The sequence below is a fragment of the Limanda limanda genome, chromosome 18 (genome assembly GCF_963576545.1).
Source record: "Limanda limanda chromosome 18, fLimLim1.1, whole genome shotgun sequence".
Taxonomy (NCBI): domain Eukaryota; kingdom Metazoa; phylum Chordata; class Actinopteri; order Pleuronectiformes; family Pleuronectidae; genus Limanda; species Limanda limanda.
Genome location: NC_083653.1, coordinates 4,876,195 through 4,903,547, shown reverse-complemented (window position 1 = coordinate 4,903,547; position 27,353 = coordinate 4,876,195). Strand labels below are relative to the sequence as shown.

At 44.0% G+C, this 27,353-nt stretch overlaps 3 protein-coding genes across 3 annotated transcripts in view; 1 reads left to right on the top strand and 2 right to left on the bottom strand.

The window, feature by feature from the left end:
• LOC133024835 (ryanodine receptor 3-like) overlaps nucleotides 1–902 on the bottom strand; it is a 93,419-nt gene extending 92,517 nt beyond the window's left edge. Inside the window, exon 1 of the mRNA XM_061091999.1 lies at nucleotides 855–902. Within this exon, the coding sequence (XP_060947982.1) occupies nucleotides 855–902 (48 nt within the window). The remainder of the gene's footprint in view (nucleotides 1–854) is intronic.
• A 4,036-nt stretch (nucleotides 903–4,938) lies between these two features.
• Nucleotides 4,939–25,093, top strand: fmn1 (formin 1). The gene is made up of 18 exons (XM_061091997.1): nucleotides 4,939–6,625; nucleotides 9,388–9,566; nucleotides 14,021–14,129; nucleotides 15,311–15,372; nucleotides 15,796–16,544; nucleotides 16,910–17,051; nucleotides 17,942–18,029; nucleotides 19,316–19,377; nucleotides 19,457–19,545; nucleotides 19,641–19,770; nucleotides 19,860–20,006; nucleotides 20,218–20,277; nucleotides 20,459–20,579; nucleotides 23,440–23,532; nucleotides 24,158–24,209; nucleotides 24,361–24,510; nucleotides 24,803–24,884; nucleotides 25,027–25,093. Exons 1-18 carry the CDS (start codon nucleotides 4,939–4,941, stop codon nucleotides 25,069–25,071), a joined length of 4,047 nt encoding a protein of 1,348 aa, XP_060947980.1. The 3' UTR covers nucleotides 25,072–25,093.
• A 318-nt stretch (nucleotides 25,094–25,411) lies between these two features.
• Nucleotides 25,412–27,068, bottom strand: grem1a (gremlin 1a, DAN family BMP antagonist). Its single transcript, XM_061091830.1, has 2 exons — nucleotides 27,024–27,068; nucleotides 25,412–26,868 (listed from the first exon to the last, which is right to left on the bottom strand). Exons 1-2 carry the CDS (start codon nucleotides 27,058–27,060, stop codon nucleotides 26,315–26,317), a joined length of 591 nt encoding a protein of 196 aa, XP_060947813.1. The 5' UTR covers nucleotides 27,061–27,068; the 3' UTR covers nucleotides 25,412–26,314.
• Between the last annotated feature and the right edge of the window lie 285 nt (nucleotides 27,069–27,353).

Here is a 27,353-nt window from a genome sequence, read left to right as displayed (position 1 = left end):
ACAGTTTTAGCATTTAGAGTTTAAATCAATTCGCCGTCAAATGTCAAGTCTAATCGACAAGTGGCCCCGTGACATGAAACCAGACAGGTAACTCCCTGGTGAGCTTTCTGTCTGAGTCATCACTGAGTCTCACTGCTCCTCATGCATACACCTGAGCCAGAAGGATCCACCAGAATAAAGTGACAGATATTCCCACCGCACACCAACATACACGCTTGTCATATCATTTACAAGCATAACTGCTGTGCATAACCACAGAGACACCGTATCAGCAATCTGCGTCAAACAAAAACTAAAATAGTCATCGCAGAGGAGAGGCCTGCGTAAGAGAGGACAACTTATTCAAAACTCCTGTCCTCCCCAAAGGAGAAGGAGAAAGAATGAATCCAGGGGGGAAACGTCAAGAAATAAATAAAAATAGCAAAGTGGGAAGAAAATCAAATGTTCATGGATGAGATGTGGGAAATAAAAGGTATAGAGGAAAGTGAGAGAGGAGGAGGGTATGTGTTGTGAAATGGCTCCAGAGTGTAAAAGGTCATTTCTGCCCCTTTGCACCTGCAGACAGTCTCATTGAGCAACCCCCCCCCCCCACCCCGCCCCCTATCAGGAGTCCTGTCGACAGGTGGTGTAACGGTGCAAACCTGCGGCAACTTCCCAACACCTCCACACTCATGCAGGAGCGCAAACACACAACCAAAAAACACACAACTTCCACCTTGATCCAACTTGGATGATTGGATTCACGACGCTGCTTCCATTACGCGTAAATTGGCACACGAACGCACGCACACACATCTCTCTCTCTCACACACACACACACACACACACACACCGACCACCATCTCCTTACTTACAGTTCTCAAGAACTGGATCTCATCTTCTCCTTCTCCGCCCTCAGCCATGGCTGCGAAGGAGCCTGCTCACTCTCTGGAAGCCTCCACTGACTGCCGGCGGACACGCAATGCTCTGCCTCTCAGGACGATATTAGCATGGAGCTCATCCACAGCCATATAGGGCAGCCCGGCGAGACCCCCTCCTCCTCCTCCTCCTCCCTCTCCTCCTGCACTCCCTCTCCCACCTACCTACCCCTTCATCCACTCCTCCTCCTCCTCCTCCTCCTCCTCCTCCTCCTCCTCCTCCTCCCAGGGACCCACAGCAGCAATGCGGAGCAGCGCACGGATGGAGCAGGTGCATCAGAATCTCCCGGTGCTGGTGGTGGTGGTGATGATGGCTGTCACTCAGGATGAAGAAGATGATGATGATGATGATGATGATGATGATGATGATGATGATGATGATGATGATGATGATGATGATGATGATGATGATGATGATGATGATGATGATGCTCAGATTTTAATCTACCACCACTTTTTAAAATCAATGTAGCCTAAAGTTAAGAAGTCCCACCTCACCCACTGTTCACAGGAATCAGCTTTATCACTTTCGCCTGTGACTAAAGAGCTCATGTTGTTTCTAAGTAACAATGAAGTACTTATCCTGCCCATTTACTTGTTTAATAACTTGTTTATTTTAAAGTACTTCTATTGTAGTGAGTACTGAGTACTATACGTACGTTCATTTTAAACATTTGCACGATTTTTAAGGATTTTAGTGAGTTATACATTATATTACGGGCAAGTTTTGTGGGGAGAATATAGTTTCTACAGTCAAATCCCATTATCTTATGATTTCATGATCTAAATCTGTATGTAAAATAGTTAATTCACACTTAACCTGTTAAATCATCACATACGGTTGTGCAGATTATTCAGTACATTCACAAAATCGTGTAAACTTTGTGGCACGGCTGGAAAAAAAGTTGCTCCTGACTTTATATATTGTCAAAGACCATTAAAACCCTCACAGTTTAATTGTAGCTATCCCTCTAATTACAGCTCCTACAGGTGACAGGGGCTGGAACTGGTCAGATGTTCATTATGTTTCACCCCATGTGGTCTCACTCACTGATCAGGAGGCAGACGACAGAGCTGCCAAGGACAACGATGACATCTAGTGGTGGGAAAGTGAGTTTTCAATGCAACCCAGTGAAAATGGATTGAAATGCACACATCAGGCCTATTGAACAACTGATTATGTGCCTCAATAATATCAGCTTATTCATGTTTCTACTTGATTTGACCTTTTAAAATGAAACTACCGTCCAAGAGCGGATTCATTAATGCAGCTTATTCTACTAAGGCTTCAGTCCTTTCTTCAGTAGCAGCCTTTTCCTGTTTGTGAAGATGCCGCCGTTGTGGCTCTGGTGACACTGGCAGCTGTTTGATTTCTTTAAACGTCTGTAATCCATCGCAGACAGCTGGCCGGCAGGTGAGATCAGCTGAGTGCACACACTGACCAGCGTGCGGCTCAGCATGGTGCACGGCTGACCTGAATCACACTTTGTGTAGTCGTTGTGCGGCTGCAGGGGCAGATGTGACTCACACAACCCAGGTGAGGAATTGCACAGACCTCACAACCTTAACTCTCAGGGAGCACAAGTGTTTCTTCACGTTGTAACAATAAGAACATTAACTCAAACAAATTACTCAAGAGGTATTTGTACTATACTTTTATATATATATATATATATATATGTATATATATTAGGGCTGGGCAAGTTAACTCATTTTAACTCATCACTTGAGTTTTAAAGTTTAAAGTTCTTCCAGACGGCGGAGTCGACAGAATCAAAGTAATTTCTAGCCACTGCCAACGTGAATTTTCTTATCACTGGAGTACTTCCAGTCTAAAATATCACCTAAATGCAAAACACACAGTTGATATCAGCAAATCACTCAACGAAACAACAAGTGGAGCGAGGCTTCGGCAGACTACGTTAGACGCAGGGAGGAGTATACATTTTTCATAACGAAGAGGATAACATTAATGCCCTGGCAGTGGCATTGAGCTTTAATTTTGTTTAAAGCTTGCTTTGATAACATTGTTAAGTTGAGATTTCCACTGAATATTTTATTTAACTGCTACTGTATTAAATGCTGATGTTAAAAGTGTTTGTACAACAAATGTTATGGCACTTTCGTTCATATAGCAGAACATTGAAAATAAAATTGCGCTATACACTACTTTTTAATTCATTATTGGATTTTGCGTATACAAATGCGATTAATCGTGATTAATCAGGGAAATCATGTGATTAATCGCAATTAAAACTTTTAATCGTTGCCCAGCCCTAATATATATATATTTATATGTTCCTCCTGGAAGTTGACATATTGTCCTTGTCCGTCCACAACCTGTATATGTTATTAGGATTTTACATACAGCATTTATAGTATATAATTTTTGTTACTATAGATTAAACTACACCATGTAAAGTAAATAACACAACATGCTGCTTACACATGAATCAATTTGTAGCAATAAGACAACATTACAACATGTATAACAGCCTTTCTGCGTCATAATACAATAAAAAGAACTCGTACAATTGATATTTTAGGCAAATATTACTTTAAATTCAATATTTTCTTCTGGAAGAGTTTGAATACAGGACTTTTTACTTGTAATTGAGCATAATTACAGAGTAATCTTTACTTATATGAAGGAAGTAATTATATAAGACATGCAAAGTTTAACCAATGACTGGTATTTTAACAGGATCATTGTACTAAACTACTACATGTTTTATTAAATAGAGGACTTACACTCCTGCCCATTCTGTGTTTATTAGACTTATCTGTCAATAAGATTACAACAATAAGTCCAAATCCTCATTGAGCCTCCCGTCTGTCTGTTTACCGGCTCCCCTCGATACCTGTCAGTCTTCAATAGATTACTGGAAGTGATGGTCATCCCATCAGCCAGTAGGAACAGTTCAAATGTCCAGGGAATCCAGAGATTGGCTGACGCTCCTGTCCGTCACTTTATGGACGGGCAGTCGTCTTCTGTCACCTGAGTGAAGCTGAAGTGCAGCAGATCAGTGACCTGCAGCAGAACAGAGGGAGGAGACAGACACGAGTAAGTGGATGAATTAAGATACACCTTTCTCCCGATGTTTGTTATTTATATGTCGCAGACACAAAATACTAAAAGTTTTTATTTTTATTTACATTGTTGTCGAATGTTTAAGTCAATTTTATGAGTTGTTGCAAGAAGTTAAAAGTTCTTTACATATAAATATAATGAAAGTAAAGTCATAAACTGTAGATGTAAATAATGATTATTCTTCTATTTATCTTGAAATCTGTTGCAACACAATTGGTCAATAGGGTGAATATGTTTGCCTGTTATCTCTGCACAGATATATTAGTATATATCCATTTTTAATAATGCAGGGTTGCAACTGACAGTCACATTCCTTACCGATGAAATTGCTGATTATAATTCATAAACACAAGTATGCAAATTCAAACTTGAGGCCAACAGGTGACGAAACACCCAGAAGACAAGAAAATCAAACTTTTTTATTACGTCCCAGGTCAAATCAAAAGAAAACCTGGGAAGTAGTTTCAGCTGATGTGTGATGTGTGGATACTACCTGTGTTCTGCTTATTAAAAATAGATATTCATAAGTGTCAGGATACAAAAGAATTGCTTGTTGTGTTGACTAAGAATCATAAACTCAACATTTTTAGTTTGATATCAAAGAAGACGAAGAAAAACAACAAATAAGCTACAACCAGTGTATGTTTGGCGTTATTGCTTTAAAATATGACTGTGCTCAATTTACAATCATATAAGTTATTGTTTGAGTTCTAAATTAGTGCTTGTTTGTGTAGTTTTTGGAGACGAAGACGATTAGAAATAGTTTTTCTTCACCCCACTAATACTCCCATAGTACTTAGTACCCTGAGAGAAGTACATGTTTCATTTCTTCTTCCAGGACTCGGTGTTGAATGAGTTTTCAGAGGTTTAAACCCTGCAGAGCTACAGAGGAACCATCACCTGCTCCATCTCTGGCGTTAGAATAACATCATGGAGTGCTCTCACGCCACCTCACACCTCTACATCAGCAAGAGGAGTTGTCCTCCCTTCTCTCAGTCCAGGGGCCCGTCTCCCCCCTCCAAAGCCCCTCTCAGCTCCCAGCGAAGACTGGGCTCCAACTGGGAGGAGGAGGAGGGTCCGGCTGCAAATGTCAAGCCGGGTCAAGCAGACAAATTCAACCTCACGGACTTGAAAGACTCCCTCAAAGCGCTGGATGACTCCTCGGAGATCCGCTGGCTGACAGAGTTGTTACCGCTGTGTGTGGAGGGTCAGACTTTCATGAGCATGGGGAACCAACAGGGTGCCGGTCGGGAGTCTTCAGCAAAATCCCCAAGGATCCAAAACCCCCGGGACAGAAGGATGAGATCGGAGGGGATCGTTAACGCTGGAGCCCTTCACCATAACGTCAAGATCCCCCCTGGGTCTCCTCGGGTGCCCTCCAAGGTAAAGAGGCCGACGAAGCTTCAGATGTCGAGCTCCGCTACGTCTGGAGAGTGTGACTTCAAGGTGGACAGGCCCATCAGGAGAAAGGGAGTTTCTGTAGAGGACAAGGAGAACAAAACTGCCCGGACACAGGAGATAAAGCCGGTGTGGAGAGTGAAGTCGCCCGATGCTGCAGCTGAAAAGTTTTCTAGATCTAACGCTCAAAAAGCTCCTCTCTCACACAAGAGGGATTTACCCAGAAAGGATGAATGTGCACTTCCCGACTCAGACACTGACCATTCTGAATACGACAACGAGACGTCCTCAGCGTACATCACTCAGCCTCGTCTCGACTCCAATAGAAGGACAGAGGAGAGAGCCAGGGGCGCAGCGAAGGCCCAGACCACCCAGTCAGGAGGTCCGACCCATGAGGACAGGAAGCCAGAGGTCGGGGAGGTGAAGTCCCCTCAGCGGTGGTTTGAGGAGCTGGGGAAGAGGGCTGCAGCTCGGCGGGTGATGGGCAAAATCGAAGAGGTTGAGGGAATCATACGAAGGGTGAGTCTCACGAGCTCGGACTGGATCAATGAGGGCAGTGACGCCGATGAACCCCAGTTCGTCCCCGATGGAAGCAAGGGCGACGATCATCTGCAACAAAGATCTAAGGCTGAATTCACGTCTGATTCCCTGAGTGAGACACAGAATAAGTCTTTACCTGTGGAAGAACTTCGAGTCCTTTGTGAAGCTCTGAGCCAGAGCCTCCATCAGGCTCTGAGGATGGAGGGAGCGAAGTCAGATATCGAAGATCTCATTGAGGACAAACCGACCTATTGTGAGAAGAATTCAAAGGGATCGAAAAGGAAGGATCGACCATCGCATCTTTACGAGTGTTCAAACAATTCTTCAGCTGGTAGAGAAACTTCCCCTGCAAGGTCACCGACCCTGTCCACAGTCCTGGATGTTTCTCCACCAACATCAGGCAGCTTCGACGCCATGTCCCCGATTTTGTCTCCTTTGTTTTCGTCCTCTCTGCCTCTGAACCTGACTGATCAGCGTGAGGAGGACGAGTGTCAGAGTCACACAGTGCAGACACAATCGGCAGAAGACAGTTTATTCTCTAGAGACTGTGGAGGTGCCAAGGAGAAGGATGAGAGGAATCCAAAGAGGAAGTGGTCATGGTCGAGTCTCGGGCTGAGTGAAGACATTCAGACAGACGGACGCACCAATGAGACAGAGGACAACCACCATTCATCCTCAGGTAAAAATGCTAATTATTCATTTACAACATTTACTTCAAGAGTAGATAATTGGTCTGTTTGAGGGTTGTGAGGAGCTGGAGCCAATCCCAGCCTGGAAAAAAGATGAAAAGAAATTCTTGGATCCATCCCTTAATCTTGGTGCTGAGCCTGACTTGAAACCAGGTAGTGTGCGCTGCTTTTGCAAGATACATCTTCGTGAAAACATTCTAAACTTGCAGGAAAACGTTTTGCACATTCACTTCCTCTGTAGTTCATATTTGATCATATTTGGTACCAACACAATTTCTATTTATCTACAGAGTTTGCTGTATTGCTTCATTTCACGTCCTGTCTTAAGCTTATGAAATATCTCAAAGGATTTTGTAGCATCGGCGTCAGACAGAATCCTCCAAGCATCGATTTACAAACTGTAAACAGGCTGCACAGCATCCACTGCCTCTGTAGTGGATTCAGGAGGACAGAACTCCTCCGGTGAGTTTTCAGCAGAGTAACAGGGTGAGAAGTGACTGTGCAGCAGCATGACATTGACTTTTAGTGGTTGGTTAGTGAAGTGAACGGGGGGGGGGGGGCAGACGGCGTCGGAGGTGCTACACGCTGAGTCCTGACTGTCAGATTTACACATTGATTGAGACGCTCTCATTTTTAATGCTCTGACCTCAGTCTGGTTTCCTCCGTCGCTGTGGACTCCTCTGGGTCGATGAGCTCAACACACACACACACACACACACACACACACACACACACACACAGACACACACACACACACACACACACAGACACACACACACACACAGACACACACACACACACACACAGACACAGACACACACACGCTCTGTTTTGGACTGTCTCTTCCACACCACAGCAGCTGAGTCGGATCTGAAGGATGTGTGGTAGTCTGTAAATAATGACCCCGTGCTGGTTTGACATACCACTAGGTTTTTGTCTCTCTGTGAGTTTGTGTGTGTGTGTGTGTGTGTGTGTGTGTGTGTGTGTGTGTGTGTGTGTGTGTGTGTGTTTGTGTGTGTGTGTGTGTGTGTGTGTGTGTGTGAGATCAGGCATGAAGTGCGAGTTGAGCACCTGATGTGAATACCCTCACAGTCAATCAGCACTGGCCTGATGTGACCTGTTTCCCTTCAAAGAACAGAAATAGTGATGCTCTCCTTGTGTGTGTGTGTGTGTGTGTGTGTGTGTGTGTGTGTGTGTGTGTGTGTGTGTGTGTGTGTGTGTGTGTGTGTGTGTGTGCGTGTGTGCGTGTGTGTCTGTGTGCGTGCGTGTGCGTGTGTGTGTTCACATGACTCGTGGGTCAGAAGGTTGTGATGAGGATTAACCATGTTGGATTTCTAATTGCAGTTTGCACATTCTCCCTGTGTCTATGTGTTTGGTTAATTGCAGACTCTCAATTGCCTGAATGGATATTAATCCAGATGTTGACTCTGCGATAAACGAGCGATATGTCCAGATTGTCCTCTGCCTCTCGCCCGGTGTCCCCTGGGTTCGGCTCCAGCGCCCGCACGACCCTCAGAGGACAAGCTGCGTAGATAATGGACGGATGGATAATCACATTACATCTAATGACTCACAAAACAGTGATATGTTGTTGAAGCCATAAAAGCATTGGTGTCTTCTCAGTTTAAACATCATCTAGTTTCAATCAAGAGCTAAAAGATTCAGCAAATGGCCGAGTCAAAAACTAAATATTAAAGAATTAAACTGTGTAAATGATGAATGAATTTGTAGAAGAGGAATCCTGGCGCTCGCTTCGATCAGTGAGGTCTGATGACTTTTCCTCGTGCACGCCGGACATCCATCCCCCCCCCCTGCTGTCAGAACAGGATTAACGCCCTGAGCTTTTGTGAAACGCATCAAATCTTCAGAGGATGATGATCAGAGCGAGAGGAAGAAAGGCATTCAGAGCATTCTCCATAAAGCCGTCGCTCACTGCTCATTGTGGTCAAACCGAGGGCAGATAACACATTCCCATAAACTGTTTAATTTGCCTCTCGTGTCGGCTGCGAGTTACACAACTGGCATCTGCACACAACTGACCCTGACAGACACACTTCTCTCCTCAAGGTCGAGCTGCCTCTGACCCCGGCTGGTAGGAGCCAGACTTTCTAATGAAAGTGAAGGATCATTAGTGCCTGCAGAACATTAGCTTTACCTTGTAGCCACAACTCAGCCAAATACATTTCCTTAAAATTAAAGTAAAGAATAAAGTTCACACATTTAAATTTGACTTTTTTTGAACATGTTCTGTGTGATAACTACAGTGATAAATGATGATGTCGCCTCTTGTCGCACATCTGCACTCCATCCTCTGAGCTCCAGTAGTTTTTCAATTAGCACAGTTGGCAGTAGGTGTCACCGGTGCAGCCGCACACATCAATCATCCACTCCTCATCTAGCTCGAGTGTTATAATACCCCAAAAATATCTACATGTACTTTTTATTAATGGCTGTGTCAGATTTGAATAGGTCTATTTACACTTTAAATTCCAGTAGCATGATTAAGGAAATTATTTAATTATTGCAGGAACTTATTCCTGAGCATTTGGTGAACCACATGTGAATTAGAAATTAAAAAGCATTTTAGAAATTGTAGAACTTTGGAGGCAATAAAACGAATATAATAATGTTATGACATTTTACAGCGTATGATTAATGGAAATAAGTACTTCCAAAAAACTTCTTCTTCCTGTCTCCGATGCCTCACTGATCCACGGATCTGCTCTGACGGTGATTTGACTGTTTCCTCCAGACGAAGCTCTACAGAGGCTGGAGGAGATCTGGCAGCAGGAGGTGGAAGAGTCTTTCTCCTTCAGTCGGTTCCTCTCTCATCCGTCCAGACCCAAACACATCGACTTCCTGCGCATCACTGCTGCTGAGGACGACATCACTGATACACCCACAGCCACACCTCTCCCCCCGGAGGTCAGGGTGAGTAGCACGGACGAGCTGGGGTGAAGGAGAGGGTCTCACTCTGTCTAGACTGGTTTCCCCTGATATCTGCTGCCATGACCCTTCTATTAATGGCTATATGATCTGCATTGGGTATAAATAAGGCTGCATCATAATGACAACGACCTCATTCTAGTGGTGCAGGTTCAATCGGTGACCTCACAGCTGTGTGACAAAGAGCTCTGTGTCCCCTGTGGTTATATAACACAGCTTTAATGTAACTGTGTAGGTGCATTGTATGAGGAATGGTATCTGCACAAGCATGAATTAGTTCTTAATACTTTGTTTGTGTTAGATGTCCTTTTTCTCTACTGCTCGACTAATACGTTTATTCTCAGAACTTGGTATGTTAATAATAATAATGGAAAGTAATAAAGTAATATTATGATAATGAGAAATATGTATATCAACAAAGCAACAGAAAATTATTGATCATAAATATTTAAAAAAAGTTAATCATCAAATGTCTGTCGTCCACAACAAAGTCTTTCAAATAGTTTAGAAATAAACCATAAAAAATGACACCTGAGGATTAATGGTGATATATTAAATATTTTTTAAATGCATCTTTGCTCATTCCGTTAGTTTTCAGGAAAGGTAAATAAAAAGCAGCCTCACCGGATTTCCAAGTTTCAATTTAAAGTTTAATCTTAATTTCAAAAACTTTTTTCCAGATTTAAATTATGGACATAATCTGTAAAACCCAACAACTGACGCGATAAAGAGACATTTTGAGTCTTTAAAGGTTAACAACTAATAGATTCCTCCCAAACACATCCCATGTTTTTATATTAGAGAGGGTTGAGTGTTCTCTAGAGTGGAATTGTGTTTTAGAGCTTCAAAGAGCTCAGGTCAGAAATGAGAAGATATGTTTGGATCAATTAAATACATTAGTGTATTATTGGGATCTATAAATTCAGCACATGTTATATTTCTGCTTCATAATGCTGGAAACAGTCCAGTGGGTTTGTTCAGGTTTGTGTGTGTGTGCGTGTGTGTGTGGGTGTGTCTGCGTGTGCTCAGCGTCTAATGCTATTTCATGGGATTATCTGGATTCATTCTTATTACGTAAACTCCGCTCACATAAAGGCCTCAGTGTCTCTGGGAATGCAAAAACACTTTATTATTAGTATTCATGAGATTAAGTGTGGCCGGTTAAATCACCACTGCAGGGTTCAGGCTTTTCTCTGATTACAGGAGTTGTCAGGGAAAGTTGGACGATGTAGTGACACAGAGAGAAAAGTTTATCACAGATGTGATCTGTCGCTCGCTGCGATAACATGAGAGCAAACATGGGCGGGTCCTGAACACAACACAAATATTAACCTCTGACGGAGGAAGGGTGGTTGGTTCTCTTTTAAATAGATTTCATTCAGCACAATATTAGAATATCTAAAGCAAAGTCTTCAAATCTGGTTCAGATGTGACTTTTTTCCAAGTTTTGTGACTTAAACTTTTTTATTTGTGCACATATTCAACTTAAGGTGTATTATTTAAAAACACAGCAAGTGACTTACCCAGCAAATTCTCTTTTTATCCGTCATGTCTGTGTGAATCCTAATTACTGTTACTTAATTTCATTTAATTTAAACATTTTATATATATTTCATTTTGTTGTGTTATCCTTTTGTGTAACATTATTATCATTTCAGATAGTTTTTTCCATATACCCATTTTTATTTCTAATTGGAATTAAGTATCCAGCCACAAAAACCAGAGTTTATTGTCGACCATGTGTGTTTAGGTGACATCACAAAGCCACTAAACCAAAAACGTTTAACTTTGGAAACCAGGAATCAAACAGACCCTCTCTGTGTATCATGTATGTTATATTTAATGTGATCTGTTTAAGAGTGTGTGTGTGTAGGTGGGGTTTGACCTAAGTCGTGCAGATTAGCCGTGTGTTGCTCAGGAGCTGCAGCTGGGAGACCCGTCCCAGCTCCGGACCCACACGTCCCACTCACTGATCCCTGACAGGCCTGTTTACCCTCCTGCAGCTCTGGGTGTGGTGTCCTTCCATCTGCTGCGGGTGGCCTCCTCCGCCTTATGGCTCACGGATCTGCCACCGTGTTGTCAGAGACAGTGGCTCAAGACGCCATCTGCTCCCAGTTACACTGTGACACTGTGCCGCACCTTGTCTGGGACGTTGCTGTGTAGAATACAGCTGCAGGTTTAGCAGAGCTGGAAGGAAGAGGAGGCAGAAGCTGGATCTGACTTCACTGGGACTGAAGCCGAGCTGACTCACTCCAGCCGGCAGAGCCACGAGTGGAGCCGGCCTCGGAAAAAACTTTTTCCCTGACTTGGTGGATTTTCTCTCCTGTCATTGGCTGCTCTGAGTGACTAACAGCAGCTTCCAGTTTTAGGTTTGGAAAATCACTTCTCTGGTAAAAACATGAAGGAGCCGTTCTCACACTGAAAGGATACATGAACTTGTTTTCAGCAAGCTGGAGCAGAAACAGGTTGGATTTTCCGAATAATGACATTTGCATTTGCTTATTGATGATAACCAGAAGCTGCATGATCCTGGAACCAGCATGAGTGCATGTCATACAGGTGCCAAAACACCAATTACACAGGAATTATGCTTTTTTTTCTGATGGGAGGCACCACAACGTTGCACTTAAGTCTTAGAAATGAGCAGTTGAAACAGAAGCCACAATGTTGATGTTGTGGTAAAAGCTTCTCAAAACCTTTCTGCTCTGGAAAACTTTACCACTATTACACGAGTAACTGTTACTTGCAGGAAATGGAGACGCAAAAAGCTGTTCTCAAATGTTTCAGGACCTTTTCCGATGAGGAAAATGAGGAGCTGACGCAGGAGGAGCTCAGTTTTACTAAACAGAAAAGTGGGGATGTAAACTTTAAAGATTCCTCGTGTTATGTTATACTGCCTCATGACGGAGAGAAGGTGACCTCGGTGAGAGAGGGAGGGAACGACTCAGACCGAACGGAGCAGGAGAGGAATGAATTCAACCGAGCAGAGCAGCAGAGCCGGGCTGGAAATGAGGAAGATGTTTCCGAAATGCCAAACAAACACTGCGACAGAGTAAATGGTTCTCACAGGCCGGAGAACTCCCCGGACGAATGTTCCCTGAACGCGTGTCTGCAGCCAAAGTGTCAACACATTTCTGCTGAGTGCACAAATACAGGTTGTGATTGTGTCGTGCCAAACGGTGTCAAGCAGGATGTAGGAAAAAGTGATAAATTGCATGAAAATGAGGAAGTGGCAGATTTTCAGGAAGACTTTTTCACACCTGTGTATAGTTCAGATGTGAATGTTCACCATGAGGAGTCTGAGGGACACGTGGTGCTAACTGGGACTGGGACAGGACACTCTGATGAAGAAGAGGCTGAAGAAGCTGAAGAGCAAAACGATGAGCCCTCCTGCTCTGAAAATGATGAAGAAGAGGATGCGAAAGGTGCAGAGGAAGAAGAGGAAGAGGATGAGGAAGAAGGAAAAAGTTCTTCAGACTTCTCCATCCGCAAACATCCTCACAACCCACAAGATAATCCAACGAATATTTCCATAACGCGATCGGCCCAAGCCAACAGCCCTCCACCTGGATCCACCTTCACCAGAGCCACCTTCTCGCCGGGCTCCCCCACGGACAAGCAGGTCCAGCTGCCGGCCCTCTTCAGCGGCCTGAGGGTCCTGAGGAAAGGGGTTGTGGGCCCCGGGCACGACACCGTGTCCCACATCAAACCTCCGTCTCTGGGAACAAGGAGGGCCACTCTCCCAGAGAGGCTGGAGGACACCAGGGTCCAGGGGAACTTCTTGGACCAGATCTCCCAGTTTCTGAGTCTGGAAAAGAAAGCAGACGAGAGAGAGGAGAGGACGGATGCTGAGGGCGACCAGGATGAACCCGAGAATGAGGAAAGTCCAGAGAAGGAGGACTCTGAGAAAGAGGAGGATGTAGAAACTTTCGGGTCGTTTGATTCCACGAAATCTCAGGTGTCGAGTGCAGAGGCAGCGTTTGATGCCTTCAAGGCTTTTTTCACCCCAAGGCCGTTGAAGAAGGACCCGGCAGACAGAGTGGACCTGGACGCAGTGAGGAAGAAGATTCGATCTGACAAAGACGTGTTGAGAGCCATTTTTGAGAGAACCTCCAATAAGACGCCAGAGAAGAAAGACTCATCTGATGGAAAAGTATGTTATCGCCCGGGAGCACATGACCAGAACGACCCAGCTAATCTAGTATGGGCTCTTATAAACTATATGTTTTTACTTTACTTTACTGTTTCCTATGTTTTATGCAACCTTTTACAAATAGGAACTGAGGTTTATTCAAACAGGGTAAGTAAATCCTGCAAAAAATGAAGTCGAGAAAACAACCTTTAATTCGATTGTATCTATGTGAATTCAAATGGGTTTGATATGTTTAAGGTGTGTTTAGAAGTAAAAGGTCTCTGTCGTCGACCTCTGTTCTCTCTAGTCAGAGGCTTCCACGCCGGGGGAGGGGGAGGAGCGGACTCCTGGTCGGTTACAAGCCGTCTGGCCGCCAGTCAAGGAGGAGAAAGTCGGGCTCAAGTACACTGAAGCAGGTACATTTCATAATCAACTGGAAATCCACCCGATGATCCAGTGTTCACTTGGTGTTTCTCACTGTTTTAATGCACCTGAGGTCTTTAGGGCGATAGGAAGTAAATACACTCACAGTAGCAGCGCCCTTAGAGATTCAAATAAAAATGCACACACAGAGAAACCATCAGGAGCTCCTGCTAAAGTAAACACCGCTCCACCCTGTGTGTGTCCACAGTGAGTGTGTAGACTGTCCACTTGTTCCACACGTGACACTGACTCTGCTGCTTGTCCTTTTGAGAGAATGATTCTGAATGTTGAGGAGAATATTATGGTGGAAGCCACTTTGTTTATGGTTTTAAATGAGTCAACTCTAGTGCCACCTGCTGGTTAGGAAGCTGTGTAGTTCTTGATTAATACCTCAAACTAATCACTGGGTTGTCAATTAAAACGCACAAGATGTTTTTTGTCATTTGGTGCCACTGGTGTCACAGATTGTTAAAGCCAGAGTTTGTCTGTGGGTGCAGGGGTTCACATTTTAAAAAATCGTCTAATCAGCTTTAGAGTAACCAAAGAGCTAAATTAAGACCTAACACATTTTGAATTAAAACACACTAAGTACTTGAATCTTGGCTGAGAACATTCTGCACATCACACTCATGATATCTTTTAACAGCGAAAGGATTCAAACCACCACCTCACTTGTAGGATGTTTGATCAGTGACGCTCCACACACACATTAGGTGTGTACCATGGAACACGGAGCTTGTAAATACTGTCAAGACATTAAATAAACTCTGCATCTGACCCTGGCTTAGTTTATTTAATACAGTATCTGCAGCCGATGAGCTGTCATCTCAGGTTTCTGTGTATTTAGGTCACATTTGCTGCCTTCACCTGATGTTCTATATTGTTTTGGACTCAGTCTGTCCCTAAACAACTGCAGTAAATCCTCAAATACCCTCAAACTCACATTGTGGTGGAAAATAAATGTGTTTTCTGTCTCTACAAAACGAGTTCCAGGCCCCACGTGTCTCATAGTTGTTGTAGTTTGTTTGTCTGCGGCTTGTAATACTCCAGCCACATCGTTAACGTACCCGTCGAGGTAAAGAAGACCCTTGCAGGAACCGCAGCTGGAACGATGAACATGTGTTTGTGTTAGAAGAGAGAAAAACAAATGTGTCTCTGCTGTGTTTCCTCTCAGAGCATCAGGCGGATCTGCTGCAGCTGAAGAGAGAATGCAAAGAGGAGCTGGAGAAGTTACAGGTGAGCGATGAGGAACAAGGACCCTGGTTCAGTGTCAAAATATTTATGAACTCTTATAATTTCTTTCTTTCTCTGTGAGTTAGATGATAAATTCAATACCACTCTCATCTGTATACATTTAATATCCTTATACATTTCAAACTTAGGGGTAAAAACAGCACATTTTGGTTTCATGAGGCCAAAGAGTCCCCTCATGAAACCACATTTACATCCATTTAAATTCACATCGAATTACACACACTTATAAATATCAGTTTTTGGTGGACACAGTTTTTCAGAAGAGCCTTTGCAGATACTGTAAATATCTTTAAAACTGGAGTTTTTTTTTATGTTATCTGATTTTCTGGGTTTATAAACGTTCACCAGGTTGTAGATTTATCTCTGTGCCTTGAGAGCAGGGCTGAAGTCTGACATTGTTTTCAGGAGGAGTTCGGTCGGGAGCTGTCCAGACTCCGGGTGGACAACGAGGACAGCGTGGCCCGGCTGGAGTTCACCGTGGCCGAGCTGCAGGCCCGACTCTCCCAGGCCGGGAGCCAGTGCCGAGGGGAAGTCAGAGACGTCTCCGTGTCCACTGGAGACGACTGGTTACAGAAGTCATTCCGCACCGTCTGCGTCCAGACGGACAGAGAGACCTTCGTCAAAACCCCAGAGGACGGAGAGGGCGCAGGGACGAGTCCCCGGCCGCAGAAGGTGACCCCCAGGAAGCTGGACCTGGCCTCCATCAGCCTGAGCCTGGCTGGTCAGTGGGAGGAAACAGCGCCCCCTGGGCCTCCATCGCAGACTCCGCCTGCTCCTGGAGCCGCGTTCCCTCCAACAGAACAAGCAGCAGCACCTGCTGAGGCAACGTTAACACACAAAACACACAATCTCCTTCCTCCTCCACCTCCTCCACCACCACCTCCTCCATCCATGCCAGGCTTAGCCCAACCACTTCCTCCTCCTCCACCACCACCACCACCACCTCCTCCATCCATGCCAGGCTCAGCCCCCCCTCCTCCTCCTCCACCACCACCACCACCACCTCCTCCATCCATGCCAGGCTCAGCCCCCCCTCCTCCTCCTCCTCCAGGTGGAGGTTTCTTATTGGATAAACCTCCCAGGAAAGAAGCGGTGGAGCCGTCCAGACCCATGAAGCCTCTTCACTGGACCAGGATCCAGATGCAGGACAACAAGTACGTTCAAGGCCAAACAGACTCAGTGAACCAGTGACTAAGAACATGAAGTATTATTTTATTGAAAGGGATAAATCTCTAAAATGACCTTTAAATAAAGTAAAAAACTAAAATAAAGAATATTACTGAATAACGACTTTAAATAAAAGTTAAAATGTTTGTATTTTCATTATTTTAATAAATAAGAAAAATATGATATTATTATATTATATTATTCACTACAAAATTGAATCGATGATGGTAGAATTTGTTGCAGGACTGTTTTATTATTATCCTTTAATCCTTATTATATTGATTTAATTTTTTTGAAATCCTGAATTAATGAAAACAGAAGATGAAGTAATAAACCCTTTTCTCTCCATCAGCATCGACACACTGTGGAACCTTTTAGAAGAACCGAACATAATAAACGCCGGCGAGTTTGAGGATCTTTTTTCCAAAAGCACGACACAGACCAAAAGGAAGCCGCTGTCTGAGGCGTACGAGAAGAAAGCCAAATCCAGGAAGGTAAAACAGACAAGAACATAAAAGAACATGACTCACGCTCATGGGAATATTTCTCTGAAGCCAAAGAGGACAGAGGTAGTAATGGTTTGTTGTGCAGGAGATTGTAATATGACTGTTGTCCACTTGAGGGGGTTAAAGCCTGGTCTTTACAGAGGCCAGATCATAACACAGCTGTTTGAGTTATAAACCCAGACCTAGACACAGTTAATATATCTAACAAATTGTTTTGAAAAGGAAAAGAGTAGAAAGCTGCATTTATTACATAAACACCCTCATTTTACTCCAGAAATATATCTTATCTGCATTTCTGATCAGTCATTTCCTTCCAAGTCTTGAAACTCTGCAGGACTGCGATTCTTTACCTGTACAATTCATTTATCTTTACTTCTTTTTCATGCAGTAAGAACAATAATGCTCCAAGTTGCATTCTACAGGCAATTCAAAGCACAATATTTAGATTGAATGACAATGTCTTAAGAGACACAGAAAGAAAATTTGTCAAAAACAAAAAAAGAGCCCAACGTGAATTTGTTTGTATAGTTGCTTTTCATTTCCAAGTAATCGACAGTAAGTTATGTAGATGAATAAATTCTCCCTTCGTGGTCACTTATGCAAAAAGTGCTAATGCATCAGGGTAAAGACTAATATGACCTCGGCCCCTTTCCACAACACACTCTGCTAATGACTCACTAATGGTTCCTAGTGGCAAGGTGGTCATGGTAACCTTGTGTGTGTGTGTGTGTGTGTGTGTGTGTGTGTGTGTGTGTGTGTGTGTGTGTGTGTGTGTGTGTGTGTGTGTGTGTGTGTGTGTGTGTGTGTGTGTGTGTGTGTGTGTGTGTGTGTGTGTGTGTGTGTGTGTATGTGTGTGTGTGTGTGTGTGTGTGTGTTAGATCATTAAGCTGCTGGACGGTAAGCGCTCTCAGGCCGTGGGCATCCTCATATCAAGCCTCCACCTGGAGATGAAAGACATTCAACAAGGTGAGTTCAGTGATGAAGCGATGAACATGGACTTTTGTGAAGAATAATAAATAAGATGCAGATCCTCCTCTTTTTTGTATAAGCTCAATGTGTCTACGAGCAGCTCAAATTTATATTTATTTATCAAGCTTACATCTGAGTAAAATATATTGATCTCAAGTTTAGGGTAGGAAAAACTCCAACATATATATTTAAAATATACATTAAAAAGCTAAAATAACTATAATTATACTAAACATCATAATACTTTGTGTCAAATTAAAGTAGTCTAGTACTTTTGAGCACTATAGTTTGTGTATTGTCCCATTCGCTAACACGGAGGAGGCATGGTCTATGACTTATACTACAGCCAGCCACCAGGGGGCGATAAAAACAACTTGGCTTTACTTTCGGGAGGCCGTCACGTCGTCCTTGATATAAAGTTTATGATTTAGATCCTGATGGGAATCACCACTGAAAGCCTCAGTGTGTAATCAAACAAACATGGTGGTGTTTGTTATAGAGGAGGTGGATCACAGTAAATCATCTGTGTTCTCAGTCCGTCCCACAGTTTAGACCTCGAGCCTCCCTCTGTAAACACTCACCCGTGTTTACCTTTAACCCCGGCATCACACTGACCCCCCCCGACTGTGCTTCACTCAGGAATATGAGCTGCTGGGGAATCCAATGTGGGATTAAAGGCTGAAACTCTCACCACAATGTCAGCAGGACGGTTAACGAGAGGCAATCTGCGTCGCTAATCTCACAGAGCACAGCGTGTTTCCCACTGGGAGGAATGTTTGATGTCTCATGTTTGTGGGATGTGCAGTTTTCAGTTTGGCTTGTTTACTTCTGTTGTTTGTTTCCCACAATAAACCAGAACACGGAACATCAGCGAGCCACAAAAGTCCCCAGTTAGCAAAGTTTCAATAATTTCCTTTAAAGCCTGTTGTTCCTCTGGTGAGAATCCAGTTTTCATTCTGATTTGATATGATCCACCGGCTCCTGTTGGAAGTCGTCTCTCCTTTTTTTACCCGTTGACCTCTGGAGGATTTTGTTGCTCATGTGACTGTCGCTGAACTGTTGTTTTACCGTTTTTTCAATCAAACCAGAAAACCAAACATTTTCTTTTCCTTTTTCATGGTAATAGCCAACAAACACTGATTCTTACACCCTGGTGAACATGTAGCATGTCGGCTAAATCACTGCGTTTAGCCATATATACACAAAAAGACAACATTATTAATTCTAAAAGAATATTGTGGATCAGCACCTAAAGGCCTGATCTGTTATCTCCCCACCTCAAGCTGTGCTGACTGTGGACCACTCTGTTGTGGACCTGGAGACCATTGAAGCTCTGTATGAAAACGTACGTATTAAAACAGACTTTACGAAAGCGACTGCACAGTAATGAAGCCCTGAGTAACATTTTATCATCAATGTGACAGAGAGCTCAGCCCGATGAGCTGGAGAGGATCAAGAAACACTACGAGATGTCGGAGGAGGAGAAAGTCAAACTCCTGGACAAACCCGAACAGTCAGTACATCCTCCGAGACAAACCTCCTGAGCTCAGCCTCTGTTGGCCGTTCTCCGAGGGACGTTTTCTCACTCTTTGTGTGTTGGGCCTCCAGGTTCCTGTACGAGCTGTCTCAGATCCCAGACTTTGCAGGAAGAGCTCACTGCATCATCTTCCAGTCGGCGTTCATCGACACGATGGGGTCCGTCCAACGCAAGCTCAGCACAGTCTCCTCCGTCTGCAAGGTGGAACCCCGATAGTCAGCCTCACTCGATACAGTGATAATGCTCTTTAAACTGGGTGATTGTAAATATGAGATTCTTTCTGTTTTGAGGCCCTGGTGGAGAGTAACGACGTGCGGGAGATGATGGGGCTGGTGCTGGCTCTGGGGAACCACATGAACGGGGGCAGCAGGACCAGGGGTCAGGCTGACGGCTTCGGCCTGGAGATCCTCCCCAAGCTCAAGGACGTGAAGAGCAGAGTAAGGCCTCAGGCGCTGTGAGATAACAGCGGTAGTTAGAGTTCTCTCTTTCTTCAGGCTTGGTGCAACTCTGAATGACCTCAAAGAAATTGCACTACAAAGTCAAGGAGTTGCTTGTTGTTGAAACAGAAGCTCAGTTGAAGATATTGCAGTTGTTATTCTTCCCAACTGAGCAGAGGAAACATGTGAATGCTTGTTTTAAATGTTTCAGGACAATCGCATCAGCCTGGTGGACTATGTGGTGTCATACTACCTGCACAACGTGGACAAGGTACGGATTAGACATTGATGTTTTTAAGGTCTTAAAAGAAAACGTCCTTTAAGTCAGACTTGAAACGATCCTTTAATGTGCGTCAGGAGCATAAAGTCTGATTCCATCGAAAAACGCCACACAAATCTCAGTTCCTGGTTTAACTGGGATCTGACCTGTTGTTGTGTTTGTGTCCCACCAGAACGCCGGCACAGACAAGAGCATGTTCCCCCTCCCTGAACCCCAGGACGTCTTCCTGGCAGCACAGGTCAGGTTCGATGACCTCAACAGGGACGTGAGGCAGCTCGGACGAGACCTCACAAGTACGTGATATATCGACAACTTAGATCTTCACCAGCCTCTTTCTCTCTGAAGGCTCCCAGAGAAATAAAGCAGCGACACTCTGGGCCTCCTCTTGTTTCATAACATCACCGAAGCTGGGGTTCCCCCCCCCCCCCGCATTCCCCAAAACATCAGCTCCGCTCCGAACATGCATGTGACTGGGTGACCGGAATCGTTTTGTCTTGTGGTCATTTTGTTGTGTGTTTCGGGTTGAAAACCTCAGCCAGCCGGTGTAACTCTATCGCTGGGATTTCGCGTCGCTCTCCCGAGGTTCCCACAGACCAGACCAGACCGAAGAAACCTCGGCCCGGTCTGGCTTTGGTTTTTTCCCTCAGACAACCTCCAGACTCCTGGCCCCAGCACTGGAGGAAATGTTTATACTCGGGACTGAAGGCCTGCTGCTTCTCTGACCAGACTCCACCGAGCTGAAGCCCCAGAACAAAAGATTTCCTCTTGTCTTTCTTGTCCCTCTTGCCTGTAAGTGTGCCCATACGACGCCATTCAGCACAAGTCCTGCTCAGCACAATGCTGACATGTATGCTATTGTGACTGGGTGCATTGTTGGAGCCTTATGTATACAGTACATGTGTTTTCTGCCTGCGCTGTATGTGCGTGTGCTCAGAGACTGGCAGGAGTCTCGCTCGCTGCTGATACTGGCCTTGGCGCCTTTCAGATCCAGCTCCTAATCCTCGTGCCCATCAGATCTCTCGTCCTTGTGCCTTTGTGCCCCCGTCGCCGGCACAGGGCGACCGTAGCTCCGCACTTGGGTAATCTCCAGACCTCCAGTATCTGTGGTATCTCTGCACGGACCTGTGCGGAGATGCGTGGATCCTTAACCTGCCGGGCTGTATCACCTTCGGCTCCAGTGTGGCCCACAGATCTGTGCCGCAGATACGTTTCTTTGCCTCTCAACACAGCTTTGTGTTATCGGGCCTCGGAGCCAAACCACCGTGCAATCTGGATCGGCCGTCGCAGGTTCCTTTTGTTTCTGGCTGTTTGAACCAACCCTCATGCCTGGTTTGAAGCTCTGCTGCTGCCGTTCTTCACTCTCCCTCTGTTTTCTGTTTGGTCGGAATGAAACTTCTCCCGACACAGTTACAGGGAGATAAGTTTCTGTTAAATCAGCCCGGTTGACTCCTGAGGGAAATGAGGTCCAAAACGTTGGACGTTTAAAGTTGAAAGGGGAATCCAAATTTGTTTGGCATCACCTTCTTTAAAACTTTATTTTATGGCTTTGTTTTGGTGAAGCAACTTGAGCTACATCTGCAAGCTGATAGCATGGTTGTTGAATAATAAAAAATACCTTTTATTTATTTCCAGGACCGTATATGAACTAATTATGCTGTGGAAGGTTTTAGAATTTTGTAACAGAGATTAAGTGAAGAGCTCTCATTATTTTTCCCTCTCATAATCAGATTTCTTGGCACATCTACGCTTCTCTACTGTGAAATATGGCTTATGAAGACTTCCTTCTCACTCTGATGTTCTGTTTGACTTCTTTGATGGATTAACTGTGTGTCATTGTGGAACCTGTCAGGAGCTGAGCTGTGATTTATGAGGCGGCCGAGCCAAACTCATCAGCACCACAAGCCTCAGATCTCTTTAAAGAAGCATTTATCCGTCGCTCTGAGACCGAAGCACTAAATGTGTAAGCACCACACTCTTCATCATCTCACTGTGTTTACGTGAAGCTTTAAAAACCCTCTTCAGCCTGAAACAAGCAAACTTTGGTCAGGCTCAAGAGGCGGACAAAAGACAGAGGAGAGATACCCGCCTCCACAGTTTACACAAATCCTGAATGAAAACAGTATTCTTTTGTAATCTTATCTGGGAGATGTCGATCCAGCGTCAGGGTTGGGTGAGGGGGGGGGTCTCGGCTCCCTCTGCAGCCTCTATTATGACTGGCTCCGCAGACTGGCTCCTCTGATCCACTGATTGGACACAGGGCAGCTCGGAGCAGCAGAGAGAGAGAGGGAGAGAGAGAGAGAGAGAGAGAGAGGGCAGAGTCAGCAGTCGCCATTTCTGGGTGAATCTCACTCAGTGATATCTGAGGAGGAAGTGGTGCTGATGACCTGCTGCTCGGCCACAGGTGGAGTTAGTTTAAGCTGCAACTACAATTCAAAAATTAGACAAAAAAAGTTACTTATTCATTTAAATCATCAAATATTACAATACTGCATCGAGACTGCCGGAGAGAAGAGGCTTGTTCCCAAACTCAACACTGTCTCACGGTTTTTCCAAAGTGATGAATAAAAGAATCTAGATGCACTTTGTCCTGAGAAACTCAATCTCAACATCTATAGCTGAGAAGAAGCATTTGAGGTGAAATGTGATTTCTGGGTTTTAAGTCTCTCGAGGTGCAACTGAAGCACAGGAAATTACTTCACTGTGATTTAAACTTGCACGTTTTGTCTATTTCGGTCTGAGAGGCAGAGATTTTCTTCACTGGCCTTTAAAATCATAAATTATTCTGTTTTGCTGCATGGTTGTGCCAAAAACATTTTTAATAATGTTTAAACCATAGAATATCAAGCCTCAGTTATAAGTCATTGGCGTAAGGGTGTGATATGATATCTTAGGAAACATTGCCGCATTTTTAAATACACATATCGGTGTCAGAATTTGTTTACTCCCTAGTATCGGAACCTTCATCCTCCAGAAAAATCCATTCTTGTTGGGCCCTTGTCTTCACTGCATTTCCCTGTATTTCTTCATTCCTGGGATTTCTGCTTAGATTTCATTTTTCTCATTACCACAAACAAGTCATGATGAGGATCCACATCCTGGACAGTGATCGAGTCCAAACTACAAAACTCCGCTTGTGTTGCTTCTGTCTTTCAGGATGTGAGAACAGTGTGAAGGAGGTTTGCTCCAACTCACCTGAAGAACATCTGCAGCCGTTCAAAGACAAGATGGAGGCTTTTGTTCTCAGTGGTGAGTGGCTGTTGGAACAGGGATGTTTCTTTTGGTGATTATTTGAAGACAACAGATTAATTAATAGTTTGTATTGTGTTTTTGTTGCTGCACTGAAGATTTTCATCCTCTAATTTAGTTCAGCTGTGACTCGCCTCCACTTTTACTTCCATTTTACCTTTTATAAATTATTCCCTAGTCTTGACTCATCAGATAAATGAACCTTTCATCCTCTTACTAGCCTGAAAATGTCCCTTTTGCTTTTTCAGTGTGTGTGTGTGTGTGTGTGTGTGTGTGTGTGTGTGTGTGTGTGTGTGTGTGTCTCTGTGTGTGTGTGTGTGTGTGTGTGTGTGTGTGTGTAGGAGATAGGCTGGATTCAGAGTACAGAGGCTAGACACTCAGATAAGGATCACACAGATTTGGCAATGACTCACAGGCTGGTCCTTGGAATACAATGTTCTTTCAACCAGCTTCAACCACTTTTTGAAATATTAAAACTCATGTCAGCCTCATACACACTGGATATCAGCCCATTTAATATACTGGACTTTTTCAATCAAGAACCATTATTGGAATATTGTTAATGTTGAAAAACCACCCGATAGAGAAACTGACAGAAACTGTTTCATTGTCTATTTCTCTGCAGCACGAAAGGAACATTCAGAAACTTCCTATCAGATGGTGACTGTGCAAAAAAGGTCAGAGACTTAAATCATGTCAATGTTTCAAGTGCAAAACACTGTCTAAAATTTAACCAGCAGTTTCTGATATTAAAATGTCTGCAGTGATTATATCATGGATTGAAAGAAGCTGTGTTTTAATTCTATCTTTTGTCTTCTCGCTGCTCAGTTTTCAGGACTTGGTTCTGTACTTCGGGCTGAAGCCGAAGAGCGGAGAGAAGGACGTGACTGCCGCTCATTTCTTCATGCTCTGGTTTGAGTTTTGTGGCGACTTCAAAGTCAGGTGGAAGAGGGAGAATAAGACGATCTCTAACGAGAGGTAACGGACATCTTTAGAAACATCTGTACACTTCTATATTTATACTTCTATCCAATCAGCCAATCATGTGGCAGCGGCATAAAGTCAAGATACGAGTCAAGAGCTTCAGTTTGATCGGCTTTGATTTTTCTCGACATCGAAGCCGCTTAATTCGCTCGGACACAAAGCTCAACAGAGTTAGTGTGAGAGACAAACTCCGGAAAATATCCTGACCCCAGTGTTCTGGACATTTTCCTGAGTTTCCTGTCAAATGAAGATGCTGCAGCATTAATCGGATTCTTTGCTGTTGCAGGTTGAAGGAAGCTCAGCTCTCAGTGAAGCGAATCACTGCGGAGAAGAAAGTGGAAACGAGGAAGATCAACGGCAACAGCCTGGTGAGTTACGGTTACACAACAACACATCACACAGAAAATACGACAAACAAGCATCAGAGCTGAAGGTAGACGGCAGAAGCTATTAAACCATTTTCTGTTGTTCTGCAGTGATCGTGTCTTGATCATATTTTGCTCCCAACAGAAACAACGCCTGCGTCAGAAAGAAGCCAGCATGTCTTCAACTTGAGAGACGTCACCTCTAACTTCACGTCAGCCACACAACCTCCTCCTGCTCGGATCAGACACTGATATCCGTGTTGATTTAATTTGTGTGTATGTTTGTTTACAGACTCAATTTGCCTGATATTCTTACATTTCCAAGAAAATACTGAAGATGTTAAAGAGACTGAAACAATCTTTTGTGCAATACGATCAATTCACCTGTGTACATTACGTAATTTTGCAATAATTCTTATATATATTTAGTCGAGAATCTTTTACCGCATTATTTTTAACAAATAAAAAAATCACTGATCACAAATTAGGTGATGTTACAGCTGGGAAAGATTTATTTTATTTACAGGCATCACAACACGATACATAAATCATACATGTGGCATTGAAGCAGTGCAAGTTGTACAGAAAAAAGTATTTTTATATAATGGAAGTTTGACTTTAGATCCCACACAGTGGAAATAATGAACCCAAGTCCTTTTAGAGACTTGTCCTCCTTTTCCTGCTCTGTCTTGCACATCCACCAGCCTGAAGAAATAAAGAATCTAGCTCCAACTCAATCTCTTGTGGACACAATATCTCTAAATCTATTTGCACACATAAAAAGACCATTAGTGGTTATTATATCAGCTTAACTAGTGGCACATTGGTGAGTATCCAACTCTCCATTATAACAAAGGCTCAGGTTAATTTCCTCATAATAATCTTATCAATTCAACAATTGCTTTAAATCAATATATCTTTATACAACTTATATAATACAGTTGTAGATATGTTTTACACTGCCAGGTTAGTTGTCAACACCACATATTCTTGTATTTTGGGTTGAATGGTAGAATTTGAGGGAATGGGACTTTTTTTACACTTCTGGATTTATTAGAAAAAGTAAAGAATTTGTGTAAAAGTCAACTGAAAACAACTTTTTCCCTACAAATGACCCCAGGTTAAGGTAATCAGATATTTGAGGACCCGCTGAAGTGCAGTATTAGAATATAATACTTAAAATAAGCAGCTTTCTTTAGAAATCTCAACACAAGCCCAACTTATTTGTTGTTTACAAAGCTTTAGTGTTCAGAACCAAAAAGTAAGTTGAATGTTTTAAAAATAACTATTTGGCAACAACTTACATTGTTTAAATGTAAGTATTCACTCGTACCAACTCCTCGAATAGTAATTTAATTTAGATATTTTCAATGAAGCAAATGGTTTTCTCATCGTGCAGTAGCGACTTCTCTCCCACTGAAGATCGTCTCCATCTAATCCGTATCGATGGTGGTGCAGCGGCACTGCTTGACGCGCTGCACCCGTTTCTTCCTGGTGCTCGGCGTCAGTCCCGGACAGAAGAGCGTGTACGTGACGGTGCTGAAGGTCTTGGGTTTGCAGGCGGAGCAGGACTCGAACGCGACGCCGTCCTGGTACACATGCCGCGGGATGTAGAAGGAGTTGCACTGGCCGTAGCAGAAGCGGTTGATGATGGTGCGGCTCAGGCAGCCCTCCTCCCGGATGGTCTGCTTCAGCGGCTGCGTCTTGCACCAGTCCAGCCGCAGGTACCGGCGCTCCGTGACGTGCAGGGCCTCCTGGCTGGACTCCAGCACCTCGTCCGTGGAGGTCACGGGTCCCGGTCCCGGTCCGCGGGATACGAGTCCTCCGATGGCGGGTTGGACGCATCTCTCCGAGTCGTTCGGGTTGGGTTTGCTTGAATGCGGTAAAGCGCCATGGAAGGTCGCAGCCTCTGTGCACCTCGGTGGGTTGAGCAGCAGCAACACAACTGCTGCAGGGATCAGCACTGATGGTGTCCTCATCGTGGAAGCTGACAGGAGAACCAAACACACATCAGTTCAGTGTGGAGAGCCTTTACGCACGACTTTTACGCACGACTTTTACGCACCATTCTTTCCACCACAAAATCAATCTTACCATTATTTTTTGTTTGTCAATTTAAGAAAACAAGCTAAGAAAAGTTACCTGTTGTTGATTCAAACTCCTCCCAAGAGAACTTCATCCAGTCAGACTCTTGTTTCTGTCTTCAGTGGCTTCATGAATGACCCACTGAGGGGTTTTCTAAACTTGTCTTGAGTTTCATAGCCTCAGCAGAACACGCCCCCTAAACCCTGATCCTAACTTTATCTGTCTGAGAAGAAAACACATCCAACCTCCTCCCGACTTTGTCAATGCAGATAAATCGTTTATTTGACTTTACAGAACAACAAAAAACACATTTGGCAACGTAAAGTGACCCGAGAGAGATTCCAGTGCCCGTGGAGACTCCTGTTTACTGCAGTTTAGTGAAGTGAA

Excerpts from the sequence above, each read along its gene's own strand:
- fmn1 (XM_061091997.1), top strand. The coding sequence starts at position 4,939 with ATGGAGTGCTCTCACGCCACCTCACACCTCTACATCAGCAAGAGGAGT. Across the intron at positions 19,378-19,456 it reads TTGAAGCTCTGTATGAAAAC|AGAGCTCAGCCCGATGAGCT; the intron begins GTACGTATTAAA and ends TCAATGTGACAG. Across the intron at positions 20,007-20,217 it reads TCAAGGACGTGAAGAGCAGA|GACAATCGCATCAGCCTGGT; the intron begins GTAAGGCCTCAG and ends TAAATGTTTCAG.
- grem1a (XM_061091830.1), bottom strand. The coding sequence starts at position 27,060 with ATGAAGTTCTCTTGGGAGGAGTTTGAATCAACAACAG. Across the intron at positions 26,869-27,023 it reads GGAGTTTGAATCAACAACAG|CTTCCACGATGAGGACACCA; the intron begins GTAACTTTTCTT and ends TTCTCCTGTCAG.